This window comes from Copidosoma floridanum, unplaced genomic scaffold (genome assembly GCF_036245765.1).
Source record: "Copidosoma floridanum isolate Cflo_tuat_1 unplaced genomic scaffold, Cflo_Japanese_pri ptg000020l, whole genome shotgun sequence".
Classification (NCBI taxonomy): domain Eukaryota; kingdom Metazoa; phylum Arthropoda; class Insecta; order Hymenoptera; family Encyrtidae; genus Copidosoma; species Copidosoma floridanum.
Genome location: NW_028321897.1, coordinates 28,273,792 through 28,293,595, shown reverse-complemented (window position 1 = coordinate 28,293,595; position 19,804 = coordinate 28,273,792). Strand labels below are relative to the sequence as shown.

The window sequence follows — 19,804 nt, the reverse complement described above, 5'->3', positions numbered from 1 at the left end:
ACGCCATACAACAGTATCGAGTAAGAGACTGACGCTAGAAGCCGTCTTTTTGCTTCTCGCGGGCCCCCATCGATCGGCATTAACCGTGTTAGCGCTCCCGCAATCTTGGCAGCTTTGTCGGCTGCTCTCTTGATGTGCTCCCAGAAGGTGAGCCGTGAGTTGACCTTGACCTCCAGGTAGTGCACAACCGGGCTTGCGCAGATTGCCTCACCCGCAACGTTTAGGCGAAAGTCCCCTCCGAACCACCTTTGCCTGGTAAGGACGACCATCTCCGTCTTGTCGATCGCAAGTACAAAACCGTGATCCCGCAGCTACTCCGACACTATCGCGACCACTTACCGAATTTTGCGCTCGGCCTCCTCTTGGGATCTCGCTGAGACGTACAGTGCTACGTCATCAGCAAAACTCGTCAGCTTGACCCTTGGAGACATTTCAAGGTGCAGAAGTTCATCATAGACTAGGTTCCATAAGTCAGGGCCAAGGGCGGAGCCCTGTGCGACTCTCGACGTCAGGCGCCTCTCTCTTGGTCCATTCTTCGTGCCGTATTGGAGCACACGATCCTGGAGATAGCTATCCAGTATCTTTCTAAGGTAGTCCGGTACATTCTGGCGCCTTAAAGCCCCCATTATATCAGACCATTTGGCCGAGTTAAAGGCGTTTCTAACGTCGAGAGTCACTAGGACACAGGCGCTTCTCGTCTTATGTGAGGGTTTGCATGCCTCCTTCACCGACTCAAGGCCTTCAGCTACAGCCAAGACCGTCGCTCGTCCCCCTCAAAGCCCGTACTTGTTGTCCAAGAGACTGACTTCCCCTCTTAGACAAGTTTGTGTCTACCTCTCGAACATTTTCCCGACATTATCCAGCATGCACAAAGGTCAAAGCGCCAACGGGACCAAGAGGGTGTGGTTTACCCTTGTCCAGAAGGACAAGCTTTTGGATCTTCCACCGCTCGCTGAACAGTCCGTTGCCTAAAGACGCATTAAACATGTCCAGCAACACGTGTGGTTTTTCCCGCGGCTTTCTCCTGAGAACTTCAAAAGGCACTCTGTCCTGACCCGGGGCCTTGCGGCCCAGCGTCTCCGATATCACCGACCTCAATTTATCGAGGATAAAGAGAGGCATGTCCTCTTGCCTCCTCTCGGGATACTCCAGGATGAAACGAGAGACCACCCTTTCCAAAGAGGAAGGCCCCATCGGTGCCACCGCGTCCATGCTACGCAGACTTTTTAGCGTGATTTGATAGCCCAGGCCCCACGTACCTTCATCTACATCAGCAATGACTTCGTACCAGTATCGGTTCTTTCTCACCTTGATCGCCCTCATCAAAGCCTTTTTTGCATTCCTGTACGCGGCAACAGCTACTTCGACGTCTTCGGGAGTTCTGTGTCACTGTGCAAGACGCCGTAGGTGCTGTGCCTCCCCACGCAAGTTTGCAATTTTCTTGGTCCACCAGTAGCACGAACGTCGACCCTTTCCAGCAAACCTTTTGGGCATACATGCATCAGACTATTTCTTGACCCGTCTCATAGTGCCACTCACGAGTACCTCGACCTCTGCTGTATTAGTGATTTTGCTCAAATTAACAGGACTTACCATGGCTCCCTGCAGCAAATTACGATTAAGTTTAGCCACATTTTACCTGGTAGTGCGCCTTCGGATTACTCCTCGTGATCTTTCTCCACAGTTCTCGTGTAACACAAAGCTGAAGTACTGGTGATAACTAGCCATGTAGTCCTCCAGGACTAGCCAGTCAGACACCCGCGCCGCCATTTGTGACGACACCAGCGTAAGATTGATGATCGTGCCCCGGTTTCCTGGCCGCCCGAACGTTGCTGAACTACCAAAGTTCATGACCAGTGATGCCAGACGGGACGGTATTCCCCTCAAAGTAGAGTTCAGCACTCTAGAGGCTCGCAAGCTATAGGCTGGCGCAAGTATAGTACAGCTCGAAAGAGTCTCTACCCCAGTTCCCCTACTCTTACTTTCCCTCTTCCTGTGGTATATATATGGTTAACCCAAGCCTGCTTTACAGCTTATACATAACATCTATACCTCCTCCGCCGTAAAGCGCGGTAGCCGAGTGGGCTACATAGTTAATGTTTTGGCTGGTCATACCTTCGAATCGCAGGTGCGGTAATTTTTTTTTTTTTTCTTTATTATTTTACTATTTTTTTTTTCTTTACAGTTACCACATTAAAATATTCATTACAATGAATTGATGGTTACAAAAAATGCGTTAATAATTAATTTTGAACGTATTAATTTATATTAACGTTTTACAAATTTTAGCCATAGTTGCTGCCTACAAATTACTACAAAGCTTTCTGAAGCATAAGGGTCGCTATAAGTTAGAAATAAAAAACATTTGAAGCCCTTGATTATTAAAATCTGTCAATGTGCATCTAATATTTATAACTATTATGCAATTTAGTATTATTAAACCTGTTTTTCATAACTACCTTAAATAATTAATGATGTATCTTTTTTTAAAAGGATTTTGTTTATTGCAAGTAAGGTAATAATGTTTTTTACGTTTATTAAAAAAAAAAAGTCAAGTGCAGCATTTAATTACGTGTTTACATTTTATAAAGAACGAATATAAACATTTGACAATACATACCACAAAATTGTCATAAAATAAAACACTTCTATAGGGTGAAAAATTAATTTTATTACCATAGCTACAAAATGCAATTGCCACTTTGCGTACTTGAAACAACTTTGTGCATGGGCAGAAAATGGGCTCACGGGTGAAAAATGTCACTTTACGCCCTCTGTAAAAAAATACACGACTTACTCGCAAACTGGAGTAATGTTCTTTTAGTAGTAAGTGCACCAAAATCTTAAATTTGCCTTGAAACATTTTGCATTAAAAACTACACAATTATTTTCAACAAATGCCACGTATGTAAAATACGGATTTACTTGTAAGGTAGTTACTTTTCTTACAAAACTCCAGTTGCAAGTACACAAATATGAATGATTGTACAAAAATGAGAAAAGTTCGAGATAAAGTTTACTGGAATGAGGAAATTTTTTTTGGGAACACGTCTCTGAAAAATTTTTCGGAAAACTATCAATTCATTGTAATGAATATTTTAATGTGGTAACTGTAAAGAAAAAAAAAAAATAATAAAAAAATAAAGAAAAAAAAAAAAAATTACCGCACCTGCGATTCGAACGTATGACCAGCCAAAACATAAACTATGTAGCCCACTCGGCTACCGCGCTTTAGGGCGGAGGAGGTATGGATGTTATGCATAAGCTCAAAGCTGTGAAGCGGGCTTGGGTTAACCATATATATACCACAGGAAGAGGGAAAGTAGGAGTAGGGGAACTGGGGTAGAAACTCTTTCGAGCTGTACTATACTTGCACCAGCCTATAGCATGCGAGCCTCTAGAGTGCTGAACTCTACTTTGAGGGGAATACCGTCCCATCTGGCATCACTGTTCATAACGATGAGATCTAGCCTTGCGGCCATCTCTAGCACCACCCACTCCCTAGAGTCAGTTTTCGGTTCCCGGCAAGCGATGGCCTTGGAGTTAAAATCATCGGCTAGGACCACGTTACCGTCTTCCCCACACACGCGAACAGCATCCTTAAGTTTGGCAAGCCGCCCTTTAAAGACGCCGATCGAAATGTTAGGGAAAATGTAGCAGCTCACATAGTACACACTCCTACACCTGATCCACACGAACCCATCCCCGCCTCCGGTATCAGATACGAGGAACTTTTCGCTGCGAATCAGGATGGCCGCGCCTCTAGTCCTGTCGCAGTACCAGCCTCGACCCGGTAGTGTGCGGGATGGGTCATTTATAAAGACCATGTCCATACCCTGCACACGGAAAAAATAGTCTAGCAGATCATGCACGGTCCTATTAAGATTTACTAGCAGGGTCATCGTCATTTCCGCTGAGCCGCCCCTGCAAATGCCTGAGGCGCTCGACACCCGGCATTCCTAGCGACGTGTGTGGTGTCCGGTTTCGGGACCACGCTCTCGCACAGAAAACAGCTCACTTTTTTTTTGGAGCAGTCTTGTGCTACGAGGTCCTTTTCACCACACCTCCAGAGAGCCCAGGTCCTGTTAGGTCGCCCACACTGCCTCGCAATGTTTCTAAAACCCAGGCCCCTGCAGCAGCGCTCAACTGCGGGTCTCGGGCGCATCCTGCAGTTCATCCAGCCTAACCTGACGTAGTTCCTTTTATTGAGAATTGGGGCCACCGTCGCAGGTGCTTTGACGTAGGCTATGCGGTTCCCTCTGTTGAATCCAAAGAATAGCTGCACAGCCGCACCAGGGGCCGCGTCTCCGTCGAAGCAGCCCGTTATAGCCTCCTCGACGTCCTCCTTGGTCACCGTTGAGTCAACGTCCCTGATCTCCTAGGTCAGGCTCGGGGCGAGGGTTTTTACACCACCTGCGTCCGCTATAACACTCTTTAGTGTCCCGGCGAATACATCGCGGCACTTAGGCGCAGTGTTCCTCAGTTCCATGAGGACACCTCCCGCCCTCGTCTCCCTGATAGACCCCACGTCTGCCCCGAGTCTAGCTACGTCGACCTCCTTCATCAGGGCCAGGACCTCGGCATACTTTTGCCTTCTGCTGGTACAACCAAAATCGCCTCGGGCCTGACCCTGCGGCGCCTCTTCTCGGCGACTTTAGGGGGAGGGGGTAGCCCTTACCCCGAAGGAACTAAATCCCCTCAGCCTTTTTTTTTTCCTTACCCTTCTTTGGACCATCATCCACTCAGCTTGTTTGGCTGGACCATCAGCCACATCACCCTCCGTATGCGGCTGAGGTCCAGGCCCCTTTCCCTTTTTTGGGGCCTTTTCAGGCGTTTGTTTTCGGCTCGGGGTCTCTCCCCCTTGTCCTCACTTTCTCTTTGCTCATGTTTTTGACCTCCTCTGTGTGCTGCTCAAGGGCAGCTCGTCCACTTCATGCCTGAAAACGCTTAAGAACGCCTATAGCAGTCACCACCAACACGACGTTGGCTTTTATGGGGCCTACCGTGTTGGGGTGCTTCACTACAAGCGCGTTTAGCTGCTGCATTGCTTTCACGAGGTCGTCGAATGCTGCATGGGCAGCCATGGTAGATTCCGACCCCTGATCCGGCGTCTCCTCACCGTTTTGGTCAGAAAATTTCCTCTCGTCACTCACTCCTTTGACTCCTTCCTTGGTTGCGTTGATATGGGCCATATTTGTAACATACAAGCTTCATCCTAAGGTCACCCCACCGGTAGTAGCAGCAGCAGAAGCAGTAGCAACAGCAGCAGCAGCAGCAATAGTAGTAGCAGCAGAAGCAGAAGCAATAGTAGTAGCAGTAGTAGTAGTAGTAGTAGTAGTAGTAGTAGTAGTAGTAGTAGTAGTAGTAGTAGTAGTAGTAGTAGTAGTAGTAGTAGTAGTAGTAGTAGTAGTAGTAGTAGTAGTAGTAGTAGTAGTAGTAGTAGTAGTAGTAGCAGCAGTAGTAGTAGTAATAGCAGTAGTTGTTGTTTTTTTTTTTTTTTTGTTAAGGAAGGGTAAATTCATTGAGGCACACCGCAAGGACAGCGGTAGTGTGGGACTCGGTGTTTTTTTATTAGACCACCCATATTCACTAAAACCCCTGCCCCCCATGCCGCGTGGCTTTTATTCTACTCCGGAACCGTGCCAATACCGGTGCATCCATCAAGGTCCCCTTTAATTTGTTAAGCGATTCCTGCTGCTTCCTTTCACATTCCCACGCTTTCTTTTTACGCAGTAATTGAACTAGCGGGGTCTTTATTTCCGAATAATCACGATCGATAAATTGGCTATACCACCCGACCATCCCATAAAATCGGCGCAAGTGCTTAACATCCTTAGGGGTGGAATAATACTTCAGTACCGATGCAACCTTATCGGGATCGAGCTGCAACCCGTCCTTATCCAAGATAAACCTCAAATAAGTAAGTTACGACAGGTCGTTTCACAGGTCGTTTGAAGACAAGAGAACAAGGTATCATTATTAAACCATCCCGTCATCTGTTTTCCGAGAACAGATAGTTATAATTTTTATTCATACAAATTTCTGATTTCAGGTCTATATTGATAAAAAAGTCATCATTTTAGATATTGAACAGTGGTGGAGATGAAGAAAGAAAGATGCAAGATAGTTGGAATGATAATAATAGGATCCATTGTCATGAAGGATTTTCCACGTTATGAGGTTATGTTCCTAGTGTTACTTATGATGAGTAAATCTCGTTTTACATAAACTCAGTGTAAGCCCCTGACTAATGCACCGATGACGTTTCAGCGACTCAGTGACGCCTTATTCAGGCCAAACTTATAGCCAAACGTTTTCGGGTATCTAGAAGATATAACTGTAGTGACAGACGATTTTGACAAACACTTGCGTTATTTAGAAATAGTCATGCGTTGAGTAACGGGGGCCGAATTAGCGATTAAATTTGAGAAAAACGAGTTCTGTTCATCGTAACTTACTTATTTGAGGTTTATCTTGGATAAGGACGGGTTGCAGCCCGATCCCGATAAGGTTGCATCGGTACTGAAGTATTCCGCCCCTAAGGATGTTAAGCACTTGCGCCGATTTCATGGGATGGTCGGGTGGTATAGCCGATTTATCGATCGTGATTATTCGGAAATAAAGATCCCGCTAGTTCAATTACTGCGTAAAAAGAAAGCGTGGAAATGTGAAAGGAAGCAGCTAGAATCGTTTAACAAATTAAAGGGGACCTTGATGGATGCACCGGTATTAGCACGGTTCCGGAGTGGAATAAAAGCCACGCGGCATGGGGGGCAGGGGTTTTAGTGAATATGGGTGGTCTAATTGAAAAAAAACACCGAGTCCCACACTACCGCTGTTCCTGCGGTGTGCCTCAATGAATTTACCCTTCCTTAACAAAAAAAAAAAAAAACAACAACTACTGCTATTACTACTACTACTGCTGCTACTACTACTACTACTACTACTACTACTACTACTACTACTACTACTACTACTACTACTACTACTACTACTACTACTACTGCTACTACTATTGCTTCTGCTTCTGCTGCTACTACTATTGCTGCTGCTGCTGCTGCTACTGCTTCTGCTGCTGCTACTACTGGTGGGGGGACCTTAGGATAAAGCTTGTATGTTACAAATATGGCCCATATCAACGCAACCAAGGAAGGAGTCAAAGGAGTGAGTGACGAGAGGAAATTTTCTGACCAAAACGGTGTGAAGACGCCAGATCAGGGGTCGGAATCTACCATGGCTGCCCATGCAGCATTCGACGACCTCGTGAAAGCAATGCAGCAGCTAAACGCGCTTGTAGTGAAGCACCCCAACACGGTAGGCTCCATAAAAGCCAACGTCGTGTTGGTGGTGACTGCTATTGGCGTTCTTAAGCGTTTTCAGGCAAGAAGTGGACGAGCTGCCCTTGAGCAGCACACAGAGGAGGTCAAAAACATGAGCAAAGAGAAAGTGAGGACAAGGGGGAGAGACCCCGAGCCGAAAACAAACGCCTGAAAAGGCCCCAAAAAAGGGAAAGGGGCCTGGACCTCAGCCGCATACAGAGGGTGATGTGGCTGATGGTCCAGCCAAACAAGCTGAGTGGACGATGGTCCAAAGAAGGGTAAGGAAAAAAGAAAAGGCTGAGGGGATTTAGTTCCTTCGGGGTAAGGGCTACCCCCTCCCCCTAAAGTCGCCGAGAAGAGGCGCCGCAGGGTCAGGCCCGAGGCGATTTTGGTTGTACCAGCAGAAGGCAAAAGTATGCCGAGGTCCTGGCCCTGATGAAGTCGACAATTTGAATTTTAGTCCCTGGTACATGAATTTTTACAAAAAATTAGGTTAAAATTATTTGGTAAAATATGGACACCTTAAATTTCGACATTTTACTTGTAATACATTTATCTACCACCTTAAATAATTTTTATTGCGGAAAAATGCGGAACATTTAATCGTTTTTTTTTTTAATTACGAATTTTTTCTACATTTTCAGATTGAAAATCACGTACACTACTATTCTTCTTACAGTTTTATTGGTTAAGACGATACAATTTCCTAATGTGGTATCATACATTCCTAATTAGTACTTCTCTATTTTAATTTATTTTAGTGGATTTAATGATTTTTTGATTGATTTTCGGAAAATTAATAACATGTCTACTTTTTCCTCTTCTAAACGTACTAGTGCCTGTTAGCACAAGCGCTATGTTTTAACTAACATCTGTGCAGCTACAATTGTGTTAAGGATCTATAACAAGTGAATTTAAATCTAATAGAGTGTAAAATAGCCAACGCTAAATATAAGAATCTCTATGTGATACTTTTATTTTTTGGACTTTTTTCCGGGTTTTTTTGATCTGGCTCCACTGTGTGACACAGAACATTTATTGTGGATGTAAGAGCAGCGTCAAAATCAACGAATAAATATAGTATTTAGTGACAAATCAGCTTCCCATTATAATCATGACATTGATTACTTAAATCTTCCAGGTATTCAAATAGGTGTAATTATATACGTATTTGTAGTTATTGTGGCACTAAAAAATGAAGAGATAAAGCTCCAGGACTTTGTTGCTCCAGCAGTAAGGTTCTGTGATTGAAAAAAAAAAAAATTATTAATTATTTTGAATTAAGTATTAATTAATTAAATCAGCCTTGATCAATCATAATTGCAAAAAATAGAATGCACAAGGCTTGACTGCAGTCTAGTTTTTAAAATGATTATATTGAGTGTAGGCGTTTGAAGGCTGTGCCTATTAGGACATCACGTGAATGTTATAAAGAATACATAAACAAGGTTCAAAATGAGACCAATAAAAATGTTTAAAATTTTTGAAAATTTGATAACGAGATGCACTCTGTTTAGGACCATCCTCTATTACCACCTATAGAGGGCATGCTGCCTCGGTTGCTGTAAACGAGGCTAACTTATTTTCTGACTATTCTGGTTCTGTTTTCAGTGATAAAGTTAATTACCTTGACGCCTCTGACCTTGAAGCCGATTTAGTACTAAAACAGCTTAACTCTCTACCGTTCACCATAAGTAAAATCCAGAAGGCAGTGATTGGTACGAAAGCTGTTACAAATAGAGGTCCATGGGTGTGTCCTACTTTCTTTATAAAAGCGTGCAGTTCTGTATTCTCAGAAACGCTTATACTTCTCTGTAACCAATCGTTGACAACTGGTTGCATGCCACAGTGTTGGAGATTGTCTTAAGTTATTCTTATATTTAAAAATGGTAAAAAGGATTGTGTTAAAAATTGTAGGCCTATTTCAATCCTTCGAACTGCAGCAGAGATGTTTGATAAACTTGTTTTTCTAAGAGTAAGCGGTATAATAATTCGTATATTGGTTGATGAACAGCATGGGTTCAGGTATGGGCATTCTACTGTTACTAATCTGCTGATGTATTGTGATAGTATAAGAGGGGCTTTAGATGAAAGTGCCCAGGTTGATTCTATTTATATTAGTTATGAAAATGCGTTTGATTTTATAAGCCATAAGATACTAGTCCAAAAGTAACATCGAGTTGGTCTTGGGAAATCTCTGTTTAAGTAGTTTATCTCATACTTTACTAACCGTAAGCAGGTGGTTGTTTTGGACGAGTTTTGGTTAGCTGATGGTGTAATTGTTAGATCAGTAGCCCCTCACGGGTCGCACTTGGGGCCACTTTTATTCCTTATTATGTTAATTATATTAAGGATGTTGTACATGGATTTTAAATTCTTTTGTTTATTGATAACATCAAATTATACAAATGTACATGTAGTGATTCTGATTTCCGGATATTACAGCGTGATCTTGATGCGATTGTTAAATGGAGCGAGGCTAACGATCGTACAGCTAATGTAAATTAATGTGCTGTGATTTAGTTCTCTAGGTCTAGGGAGATCATAATTACTATATAACTATGCTCTAGGTCTCTCATCGCTGACAAGACTTATTGAAATTTTTGATTTAGATGTCCTCTTTAAGGACTCTTTTACTTTTGATAAACAAATTAGCTCTGTCTTGTCAGCGGCGTACAAGGCTTTGGGATTTTTTATAATAAACTGTAGGAATTCTACTAATGTGAATACACTGGTTCATCTGTATTGGCCCAAGGCCCTTGTATTGTCTCACCCATTGTATTTTTCCAGATCTGGAGACCGCATTCGTAGCAAACGATGTATAAAATTTAAAAAATACAGTATAAATAAGATTTCTGAGATTTGTGTCGGCCAGAAATAGGTTTCCTACGTTGCCAGTCAATCATGATTAGTCGCGTATTCAGTCAGAGACTGGCCTATTAGATGTTCGTCAGCTTCATATTTATAATGACTGTTGTTCTATGTTTAGACTACTTGCAGGTCATGTTAAAAACAACTATCGATCATTTTCGGTTCATTTCAGGTTCAAGACCTATCGACACGCAGATTGAAAAACAAGCATTATCATTCGCGTCGAGCAATCGCGCTTAACGCATCAGATTTTCTTGCGTTTCTAAATTTACTTGTAATTTTTCAGACGATAAAGCTGCGTATGGATTAAATACTGATCCATTTTTAGACGATAAAGTTTGACAGAATGCATAAGATTTGACCAACTAATAGCGTAAAATGGGCTTCTTCTTTTTTTACACTTTTTTTTTTATCTCAAATGAATTTCAAAATTTTGTAAATTTTTTTCCAAAAAAAAAAAAAAAAAAGGAAACAAAAATAAAAATTGGGGCTTTTGCTAGTCAATTACTCTCACCATGTTAAACCTTTCCGCCTACTTGAACTTTTAGTGCTTATGACGTTGGAGGGCATAAGAATAGTTATGTTTTAAAGTTAGATAATCAAAGCTCTAGATTTAGAAGATTTTTGATAAATGAAATAGCTCGATGCGCGGAATTATCTTGCTTTTTTTTCAAATAGTCATGTGGTACTCTAGGGACCCAGAGGTTCAAGACCTATCAACACGTAGATGGAAAAATAAGCATTCTGATTCGCGCTGAGCCATCGCGCTGAAAACGTGAGATTTCAGTTTTTCTAGTTTCTAGATGTAGCTGTTATTTCTCAGACGATAAAGTTTCATATGGATAAATACTGATCGTTTTTTAGTAAAATCTCACACGTTAGAGAGGTGTGCCGCATAAACGCACTTGACGCGTTTAATCGTGTTTTCATTTACTATTTTTTATTTTTTTTTATTTTTGTAAATCAGACTAACTAAAAAGTTTGATGAAGTAAAAAAATTTGACCAAGTAAATGCGTGAAATGAGCTTTTTCTAAAGAATACAAAAAATTAAAATTTTATCTCCAAGTAGTCAACGTTAAAAGATCAAGAGTTTTACTGAATATTCGAGCTCAACGCATGAGACCCTCTCACATTCTGGTTTTGTTTATCAGGCGATGCATGTTCAAAAAAATTTGAATTGAATTGTTTCTCTGTGAAATTTACTGAGAAAAAAATATGCACTGAATAAGCGTAGTGGACGTGCGTAATCTTTTCTCAAAAATCAGATCTCCAGTTAAAATACTTCGGCCTTGCTATTTGAATTTTGCGCTGGTACGGTAACTGATCAAATCTCTGCAGTCGGTAACCTTGTCTCCTGGCATACCTATTACCACCTTCTCCGTAAAAGAGTTTAGCTATGCGTAGTCACCCCTCCACAATGCTTAGGCCCCACCTCCTGAGGCTAAGTGCTCTGTGATTGGAGGAATTGATCGATTATTAAATCAACAATATCTCGTTAATTATCCATCGAATCCAAATTTTGTAAAAAGCTTTTTAAGAGCTTTTGATGAGCTCTATCTCGTGGTATAGTTTTCCGGGCTCAAAACCAGAACGCCCTGTATAAGCGTTGAAAAGAGATTGCAACTTTGCATTAGTACTTGATGGATAGCCCATTTTATATATGATGGTATAAGAGACTTCTAATTAGTGGCCATTTTTAAGGCCAATAACTATGTTATGGCGTTAGGAACGCATCGTACTTTTTAGCACTATTACTTTAAAAAAAATTTTTTTACAACTTTTTATTCGATGAAAATTATATAGGTTTCAAACAAAAATTTTTTTAAACAGATTTTTTTTGTTTTTGAGAAGGGTCAAGAAAGGACGAAGAATTTGTAACTATGGATAAACTGAAAATATTTTACATTACTATTAAAGAATTGTTGAATTAAAATATAAGTAATAAGCACATCACTTTAACGATTTTCGTAAGGAATAAGTAATAGTTGATTATGTCACTGCTTTGCATGTAATGTTTCCAGTAAGTCTCGAAAATAGTAGGGCCAATAAGTGCTTCCGGACACTTTAGCTACACGTCTATTTACTGAAAAAACTATGGTCAGCACAAATTAACACTCTCATATAGTGCTTCTTCATGCTTTTGCGTAGTCCGATAGCAAGGCCACTCGCGACCTGTTGTACGTTACACGGTAGCCCTATCGTGCATGCACCCATGTATGGTACTTATTAGTTCCAGAAGCGCTTGATAGACACAGCTCTGTAGCTGTCATGTGTCACCTCCAGTGATCTATAGTCCTCATTTGCTTCTATGGCTTAAAACTCTAGAAAAGTAGTAACTGTTTCCAATAAAGCGTAGTTAGACTTAAAATTATAAAAAAAATACAAGGAGGAATACCTAAAATTTTTTACGTAAAGTGGCATACGCGTTGTGGGTTTAGCAATACCAAATAAGTTTCTATTTTTGTTTTTTCGTGGTTTTTCTTTAATATCTTGAAAAGTATCAATTGTGTAAGAGAAGAATCGATTTCTTCTTATCAGCCTAATAATACAAGAAGAATTTTTTGTATTAACGTTAATTACAATTGTTGGCAGAAGTGATAATTAGTTTAAAAAATTTTTTGTAATACAGTTAATGTTTCAGGGAAGTTAAGGTTTTTCCAAAAGTTTTTGTACGTAAAACCCCACTATAACAGTCATAATTTGACGTCAGAAAATCTATTTCATAATCTTGCAAGTCAGAAGTTGTTATTTATAAAACTGTTTTCAGTTTACCTTGTGTAATATTAGTAACTAACATGAAAAGCTGTTGTAGGAAATATAAAAAAACGACATCGTGGTATTGGATCGTAAATGTTTTAACGATTGAATATTTATTCGATAATAAGAATTTTATATTGTCATAAGTATTAAAACATAAGTATAGTTATAATTTTTAAAAAAGGCAACATGAGTACTGAAAGGAAAGACTCATAATTAGAGTACAAAATTTTTTTTTTTTTTACTTTTAACTATGTGATCACAACGAAATAGTTACCACTCATTTAAATTAATACTTCACATTAATTGTAACATGTTTTATTTGTCTAACCATTTAGTTTTGTAAAACGGTTAATTTTTATAGTCCAAATCAGTTTATATAAATCTTAATAGTAAAAATAGACTTAACAAAAAACGAGAGAAAAAAAAACATTTATTTTTCAGTGTAAATGTTTTTATTACTTCACATTTTGTTTTAATCATTACACATTCCATCTAAAAATAAAAGAGCATCCACATTCTTGATAGCATTTGAAACATCATGTTTTTGAATGGTTTTTTTTCTTGATTGAAATGTATATGTATAGGATTCCTTGGCTATCGAATCAATAAATAGTTCCTGAAAAAACGTTTATTTTATTTATATTAATGTACTCATAAAGTCGGCGTAGATTTAATTTTTATGATGATTAACGAGACAAATAATATATTACATTAATAACTTATGGTATTAATAGATTTTGCAAATAAAAAATGGTCATAAAGCTGATCTTACGGTTACTTTCTAAAGTAATATAATCGTTAGGAAGAAATGTACTGAGTCAATGTCTATTCGGAAATCAACATAATTACGTGATCGTTCTGTAAACAGAAAGATAGGAAAATTCTCTATTATGTTATGTTTAATTGCACACAATTTTTTCTGAATCAAAACTCAGTAACTGGATAGACACATAAATCATCGAAGTTTTGACGCTAGGTTCAAAACTACAATAATAATTTATGTGTCTATTTATCTTATGTACATGTAATGCGCATTATGTTATCGCAATGAACGTAACAATAGCTAGCGCTCAAATTAATGATTTTTTACAACGTGGGCTGGATAGTACACAATTTCTACCATGCCAAATCTAGAAAAATCCGAAAGCACCGGAGTGCTGTTTAATAAATTTGAGAAACAGACAAAACCTTAGCAACCGCGAACTGTTTACTTCAAATTCGCATACTCGAACTTTCAAACAGCAAAAACTAAGTATTTTTGTGGCTAAACCAAATGACTAAATGAGAAAAAGGAACCACGAGTAAGTAGATACCCCATCAAGCATTGAGGCAGCTCTTAGAGTTCTCTATCAACGGCATTGAGTATAAGACCTTTATTTGTTTGATAATCAAACAAATCAACATCTTTAGCCCAGCTGCGCGGTGATGTTGGGAGTCGTTTAATTTCCTTGATTTTCTTTGTTTCAACCTTTGCTAAAATTAATATACCCTGTCACATTTGTTTGGTTTTCTCTTCGGGCAACTTTTTGCCCTTCAGCTCGTGCACCTACTCTCTTACTAAGTACCTCTCGAGGTCATATATTAGTCGAAATTCTGTTTCAAAGGGAATTATAGATGCAGTGCAAAGCGAATTCATGTTAAACAACGAGATAATTGTTGTGGTGTGTGTCAGTGATAATAAGTAATTAAGAAGTTACTTTTGATATTGACATTATTTTCTTTTTGTTCTAAGGTGATATTCAGATATCAGGAGTAAGTTTTCTCTTTCTGTTTAGTAATAGCAGAATATTTTCCCAATTCTACGTGGATAATTGAAATATTCTTTTTTTAATGCATTAAGATTAGTTAAAATCAGTGATTAATAACTGAACTTATTGAATATATTAGGCATCTATATCAATTGAGACAAATCGATATTTTTAAGAAATGATTTTGTTTTCGTGGTTACTTGCAGAACGAGTATTGATTTTGCTCCAAGGATTGGTTAAACCTTTAAGGTCAAGGAATACTTTTTTAGAACGAAGTTCTTTATGTCACGTTACTCGGCGGGCTGGAATTTTAAAACCGACAGATTTTTTTTTTTTTGAAACGAAAGTGTCTCTTTCTCTTAAGTTTCCCCTCCCCCTCACCTACTGTTCTCTATACACTTCCCCTCTCCCCACTATATATGTATACCTGCCAACCGTGCCGTGTTACTCTTCTGCACACCTTTGCCCACCATTCCCTCTCACGCTCCCAAGCAATTAATTTTTAATCAAATTTTTATTTTATTTTCATTTAACTTTCAATTTTTTTCTTTTACAATTCTAAAAAAAAAAAAAAAAAAAAAAAAAAAAAAAAAAAAAATAGTTTACTACTCACGATGGTTGAACTTCGTGAGTACTGTATTTATGCACGAAGTTTTCACGAAGTTAAACCATCGTGAGTAGAAAACTATTTTATTTTCTATTTTTTTTTTTTATTCGTTTTTCAAGTTTTTGTTTTATTAAACAACATGAATGCAGTACTAACGTTTACATAGCTCCGTTCTTCCTGTGGGTCTGGCGATCCCCTTGTTACCTGAGAAATTGTGTCTATACTCATCTCATGTTTAAAGAACTTCGTTCTTACCGTGGGTCCCATGACCCATTAATACCCCCTGGTTTTTTACTGTTGTTACCTTACGAAAGAAGAGTAGTTTTGTAACTTGCTATGATCAGTCTTACGATCAGATAATCCTTATATTTCTCCATTTTTTTTATAGTGAATTCATGATTTTACATAAATCAATAATAATGAAGATGATTCTGACTTTGTTGTCCATATAATTAGTGTGTGTGAATCCAACTCTCTGTTCTCTCTAAGCCCAACGAATTTTCCGTGCATTTTCATATGAAATACTAAATCATATCCGTGTAGATTAATATTTAAATATGAAACATGTATCTCAAAATGCTTAATTTCATGGTGGCTCTATGGTGTTTCCCAATCACTGTCACAGTTCTCCAAAAGACCGTTGGTGTAATGTCTTCCGTACTACGCCGTCAATAAAGAACAACGGTGTTTCAATTGGGGTGGGGGCAAAGATGTGGCATATATGTATGTATGTATACACATACACATAAATTTACAGATACATTAAGTGCTTGTAAACTATTATGAGCAATTTTAAGTTTCCTGCTTTTATAAGCATAAGTATTTTTTTCTTCATTTCGTCCACCGCGATAATGATTATTTGTTTTCCTGAAAATTATCATTAATAACATTTTTTGTAAAGCAAAAATCCTGTGCTCGTAACATTGATTTTTTTTATCAAATCATTCAGGAAATATGTTATTTGTACATTTTTCAACAATTTTAGTGAAAGATAGTAACAATTTTCTTTGGTGCCAAACTTGCATAATGATCGTTAAAAGCATGTAATTGACAACTAATAATTTTGACAAAGTTTTCGATGTCTTTGTTTAAATAACTTACTGTCGGTAAATTTGGTACGAAATGAGGATATTCTTTTTTTTCTAAATATTTTTTAGTATATATAACACAAATTTTTTTTTACTGGTTTTGACATTGCTTTTTTGCAACCACAACGCTTATTTTTCGTTAGCGATGCTTAACCCATGTTATCACTCAGAAAAGTACTTGAATTTTTTTCAAACAATGGTTTGGCTTAAGAATCCAGCGTTTCCTTACAATCGATAAGTTAATTGGTACAAATAGTTGCATTTTTAGCCATGTTTAACAGTTCGATTATTTCTTTGATTTCAGTCGCATTGTATTCAGGCAAAATTAAACTTTCTTTACTATCTTGATTGACTTCTTTATCAGTCTTTGAGTTTGGAGAAATTTAATTTGTATCAACAGAAACTGTTATGTCTTCAATCAGAGAATTTTCACTCTAGCTTATTAGAAGGTGCGCTTCAATCATAGAGAAGTTCCTCGTTTACTGGCTTTTATATCAACTGTTGACAATACGTATCTAAAACTTCAGTGGTACATTAGGCAAGGTAGGATTGTTATCAAAACAACACCTCTCATGTAACATCGAGTGAGTGTGCTTCAAGCTGCCTTGATTACAAAGACCTGTCACCAACTTAAAATTTTCCGTCATTAAATCTCAACATTTAAGGTGTGAAAAAATAAGACCAATTTTGTTTTATTTTCTAACTTTATTTATAAAAAAAAAAAACTTTACATGTTTAATCATTAGAGCATTCTGTATTATTATCCAACACCTTTTGTCACCAAATCGGTAATTCAAGGATCCTCTAACGAAAAAATTCTTGGCTTTTTGAAGCGAAAAAATTAACGACCCACTTTTGCACTTCTCAAAGTCTTTGAAAAAGAACATCTGGAAGCGCGTTATTCATAGATCTAAAAAGATGATAATCAGTGGCACAAGGTCTGGAGTGTATGTCATATGCTGCAAAACTTTTCAGCCAAGAGACAAGGTTTGAAAGACAGGTTTCGCAACGATCTGGCGTTGTTATGAAACAATTTTATTAATCATACTCCAAGGTCAGTAAATAGACGTTTTTGTCCAATATTTTACTCAAATGGTTTAGTTGTTGACAATAACGTTCCACTGTAACAGTTTGCTTCAATTGTAGCAGCTCATAATAAAAAATTTTCTTCAAATCCCAACTAACATAAAGCATTACTTTATCTGTAGAAATTTCGCTTCTTCGAATTGACGAAGAGGGTTGTTGGGGATCAACATATGATCATTTCGGCTTTGGTTCATCGAAATGAATCCATTTTTCATCTCCTGTTATAATTTTCTACAGAAATGACTTCTTATTATGTTCAACAAGGAGATAATGGCAAGTATCGATTTAACCATTTTTTTATTTTTTTTACTTAATTGGTGTGGCACCTTTTTTCCAGCCTTTGCAATTTTTCTCATCGCTTTTTAATGACAATTATTGTTAGGTCGACTTTACTTCAAGCACTTCTGCCAATTCTTGTTGAGTCAGCAGACACGGATTCTCGTCAAGCAAAGCTTGCAAATCATTGCCTAAACATTTTCCTGGACGACCTTTACGTTCAGGGTCATCCCAAGTGAAATCACCACTTTTAAACCGTTTAAATCGTTTGGTAACTGTTGAATATATTAAAAAATTATCATCAAAGACTTTATTTAATAATTCATAGACGTCTTTTACCTTTTTCCCTTGTTAATATTTACAAAGAAGACAATGTCAAAAATGTTCCTGACACAGAGACATTATTAACCTTGTTCTTTTGAATGTTTTAAAAATAATATGAAAATTTCTACACTGTATTCCTATAGCTTGAATGGAGCGCGGCTACACCATAAGAGGACTAGGAAAAATTAAACGTTTACATAACTTTTCAGTGTATCGAAAAAAAAAAGTTACATTATTTTTGCATACCCGCAATAAAATAAAACTAAAGCCCTTACTATCCGTGGCAATCGTTTAGAACAAATCGTTCTTGAGTTTTTAACAAATTGCCTACTCTTATAACATTTACTTAAAACTACAATGTACCATTTTTCACATCATTTAACAAATTCAGTTAACAGCTCAAGAATCTCTAGATTTCATATCGATAGAGGACGTTTCTGTTTATCTACAGTTGGCAAAGACTAACCGTTACAAGCATCAATTATAGCATCTGGTTTTTCAATAAATTTAAAAGTTTCTGTCACTTTATTGGATATCAATCCATAAGAGTCTTGATAAGCGAAAGCTGTATGAACTGCAGCTGCCAGTCGATGGCTTAAATGTTGCATCGCTATTTCAACATTCATAACTTCGAAATTATTAGGTGTGAAATGACTTTCACTCACTTTGACTTAAATAACCTAATACGTTTGAAGTGCTACTGATTGAGTCAAGCTCCCAGGTTTTTAGTATGTCAAAAAAATTCGTTATAATTTTGTTATTGATACAAATGTATCATTAGGATCATAATTAGACAAGTAGTAGTTTTATAAGATGAGGTCAATCAAAGATTACGTAAATTTTAAGAAAAAAGTCAAGGTTCCTTAATAGTTACATTAAACAATTTCCACATAAGTATCTGCTTGTTTGAATCTTGACTACAAACGATTACTTTTACATTTACTCCATTTTTAAATAAAGCAATTTAGGTTTCCGTAACACCTTCAAAAAGCTCTTCAGGCAGTGCACCGTGCTTACTAAAACCAAAAGAAAGCAACTGACGCCATGGATTTTTTGCATTTATACCATCTAAGTACAGTAAGAAAGCATGACAAACTAATTTGTCTTCCCTGCATTTTTCACTCATATATGTAAAACCTTTAATAAGATCTTGCGCTTTCAAATATTCGCCACACACAAAATATTCTTAAAGCATACAAACGTTTCTCTGGTAGTAACAACATAAATTTTTTTCAACAGGGCGCAAAACTACATCATTAAAATCTGGCAAAACATTGTACTCAGTAACGCAATGTCTTACTGTTAATTCCCTTGTTAATCGTATTTTAAAATCTCGCAACCGACTACAGCGAGACGCAGAATGAAAATACATTTTTTGACATAAGTTTTTTTTCAACTTTGTTGTACTCGCTTTTTTCCCGTTTAAATTGCATGTTTGCCAAAGTAGCAAATGATTTAGAAATACTTTTGCCTTTGACAACGTCATCAATGGAAAAATTTCGGTTTTTTTTTCGTGTCTGGAATATGACTAGTGTTTATGTTACTGCGGATATTAACGATTTTACTTTGTTGATTAATTTTTTCAAAGTTGAAGAAATGTTTATTAACATCAACTTCTCTAAAGTTAAGAAAAATTCTACTTTTTAGAAGGATACATGACATCATTCGCTTGTTTTATTACACTTGGGATCTCTTTAGATAGCACATTGTCACTATTTTTTACA

At 37.9% G+C, this 19,804-nt stretch overlaps 1 protein-coding gene across 1 annotated transcript in view; it reads right to left on the bottom strand.

Moving 5' to 3' along the window:
• Positions 1-13,423: 13,423 nt before the first annotated feature.
• The window catches only part of PolE4 (DNA polymerase epsilon subunit 4), a 60,686-nt gene continuing 54,305 nt past the window's right edge, over positions 13,424-19,804 (bottom strand). Inside the window, exon 2 of the mRNA XM_089593905.1 lies at positions 13,424-13,567. Coding sequence (XP_089450031.1) covers positions 13,424-13,567 — 144 coding nt within the window. The remainder of the gene's footprint in view (positions 13,568-19,804) is intronic.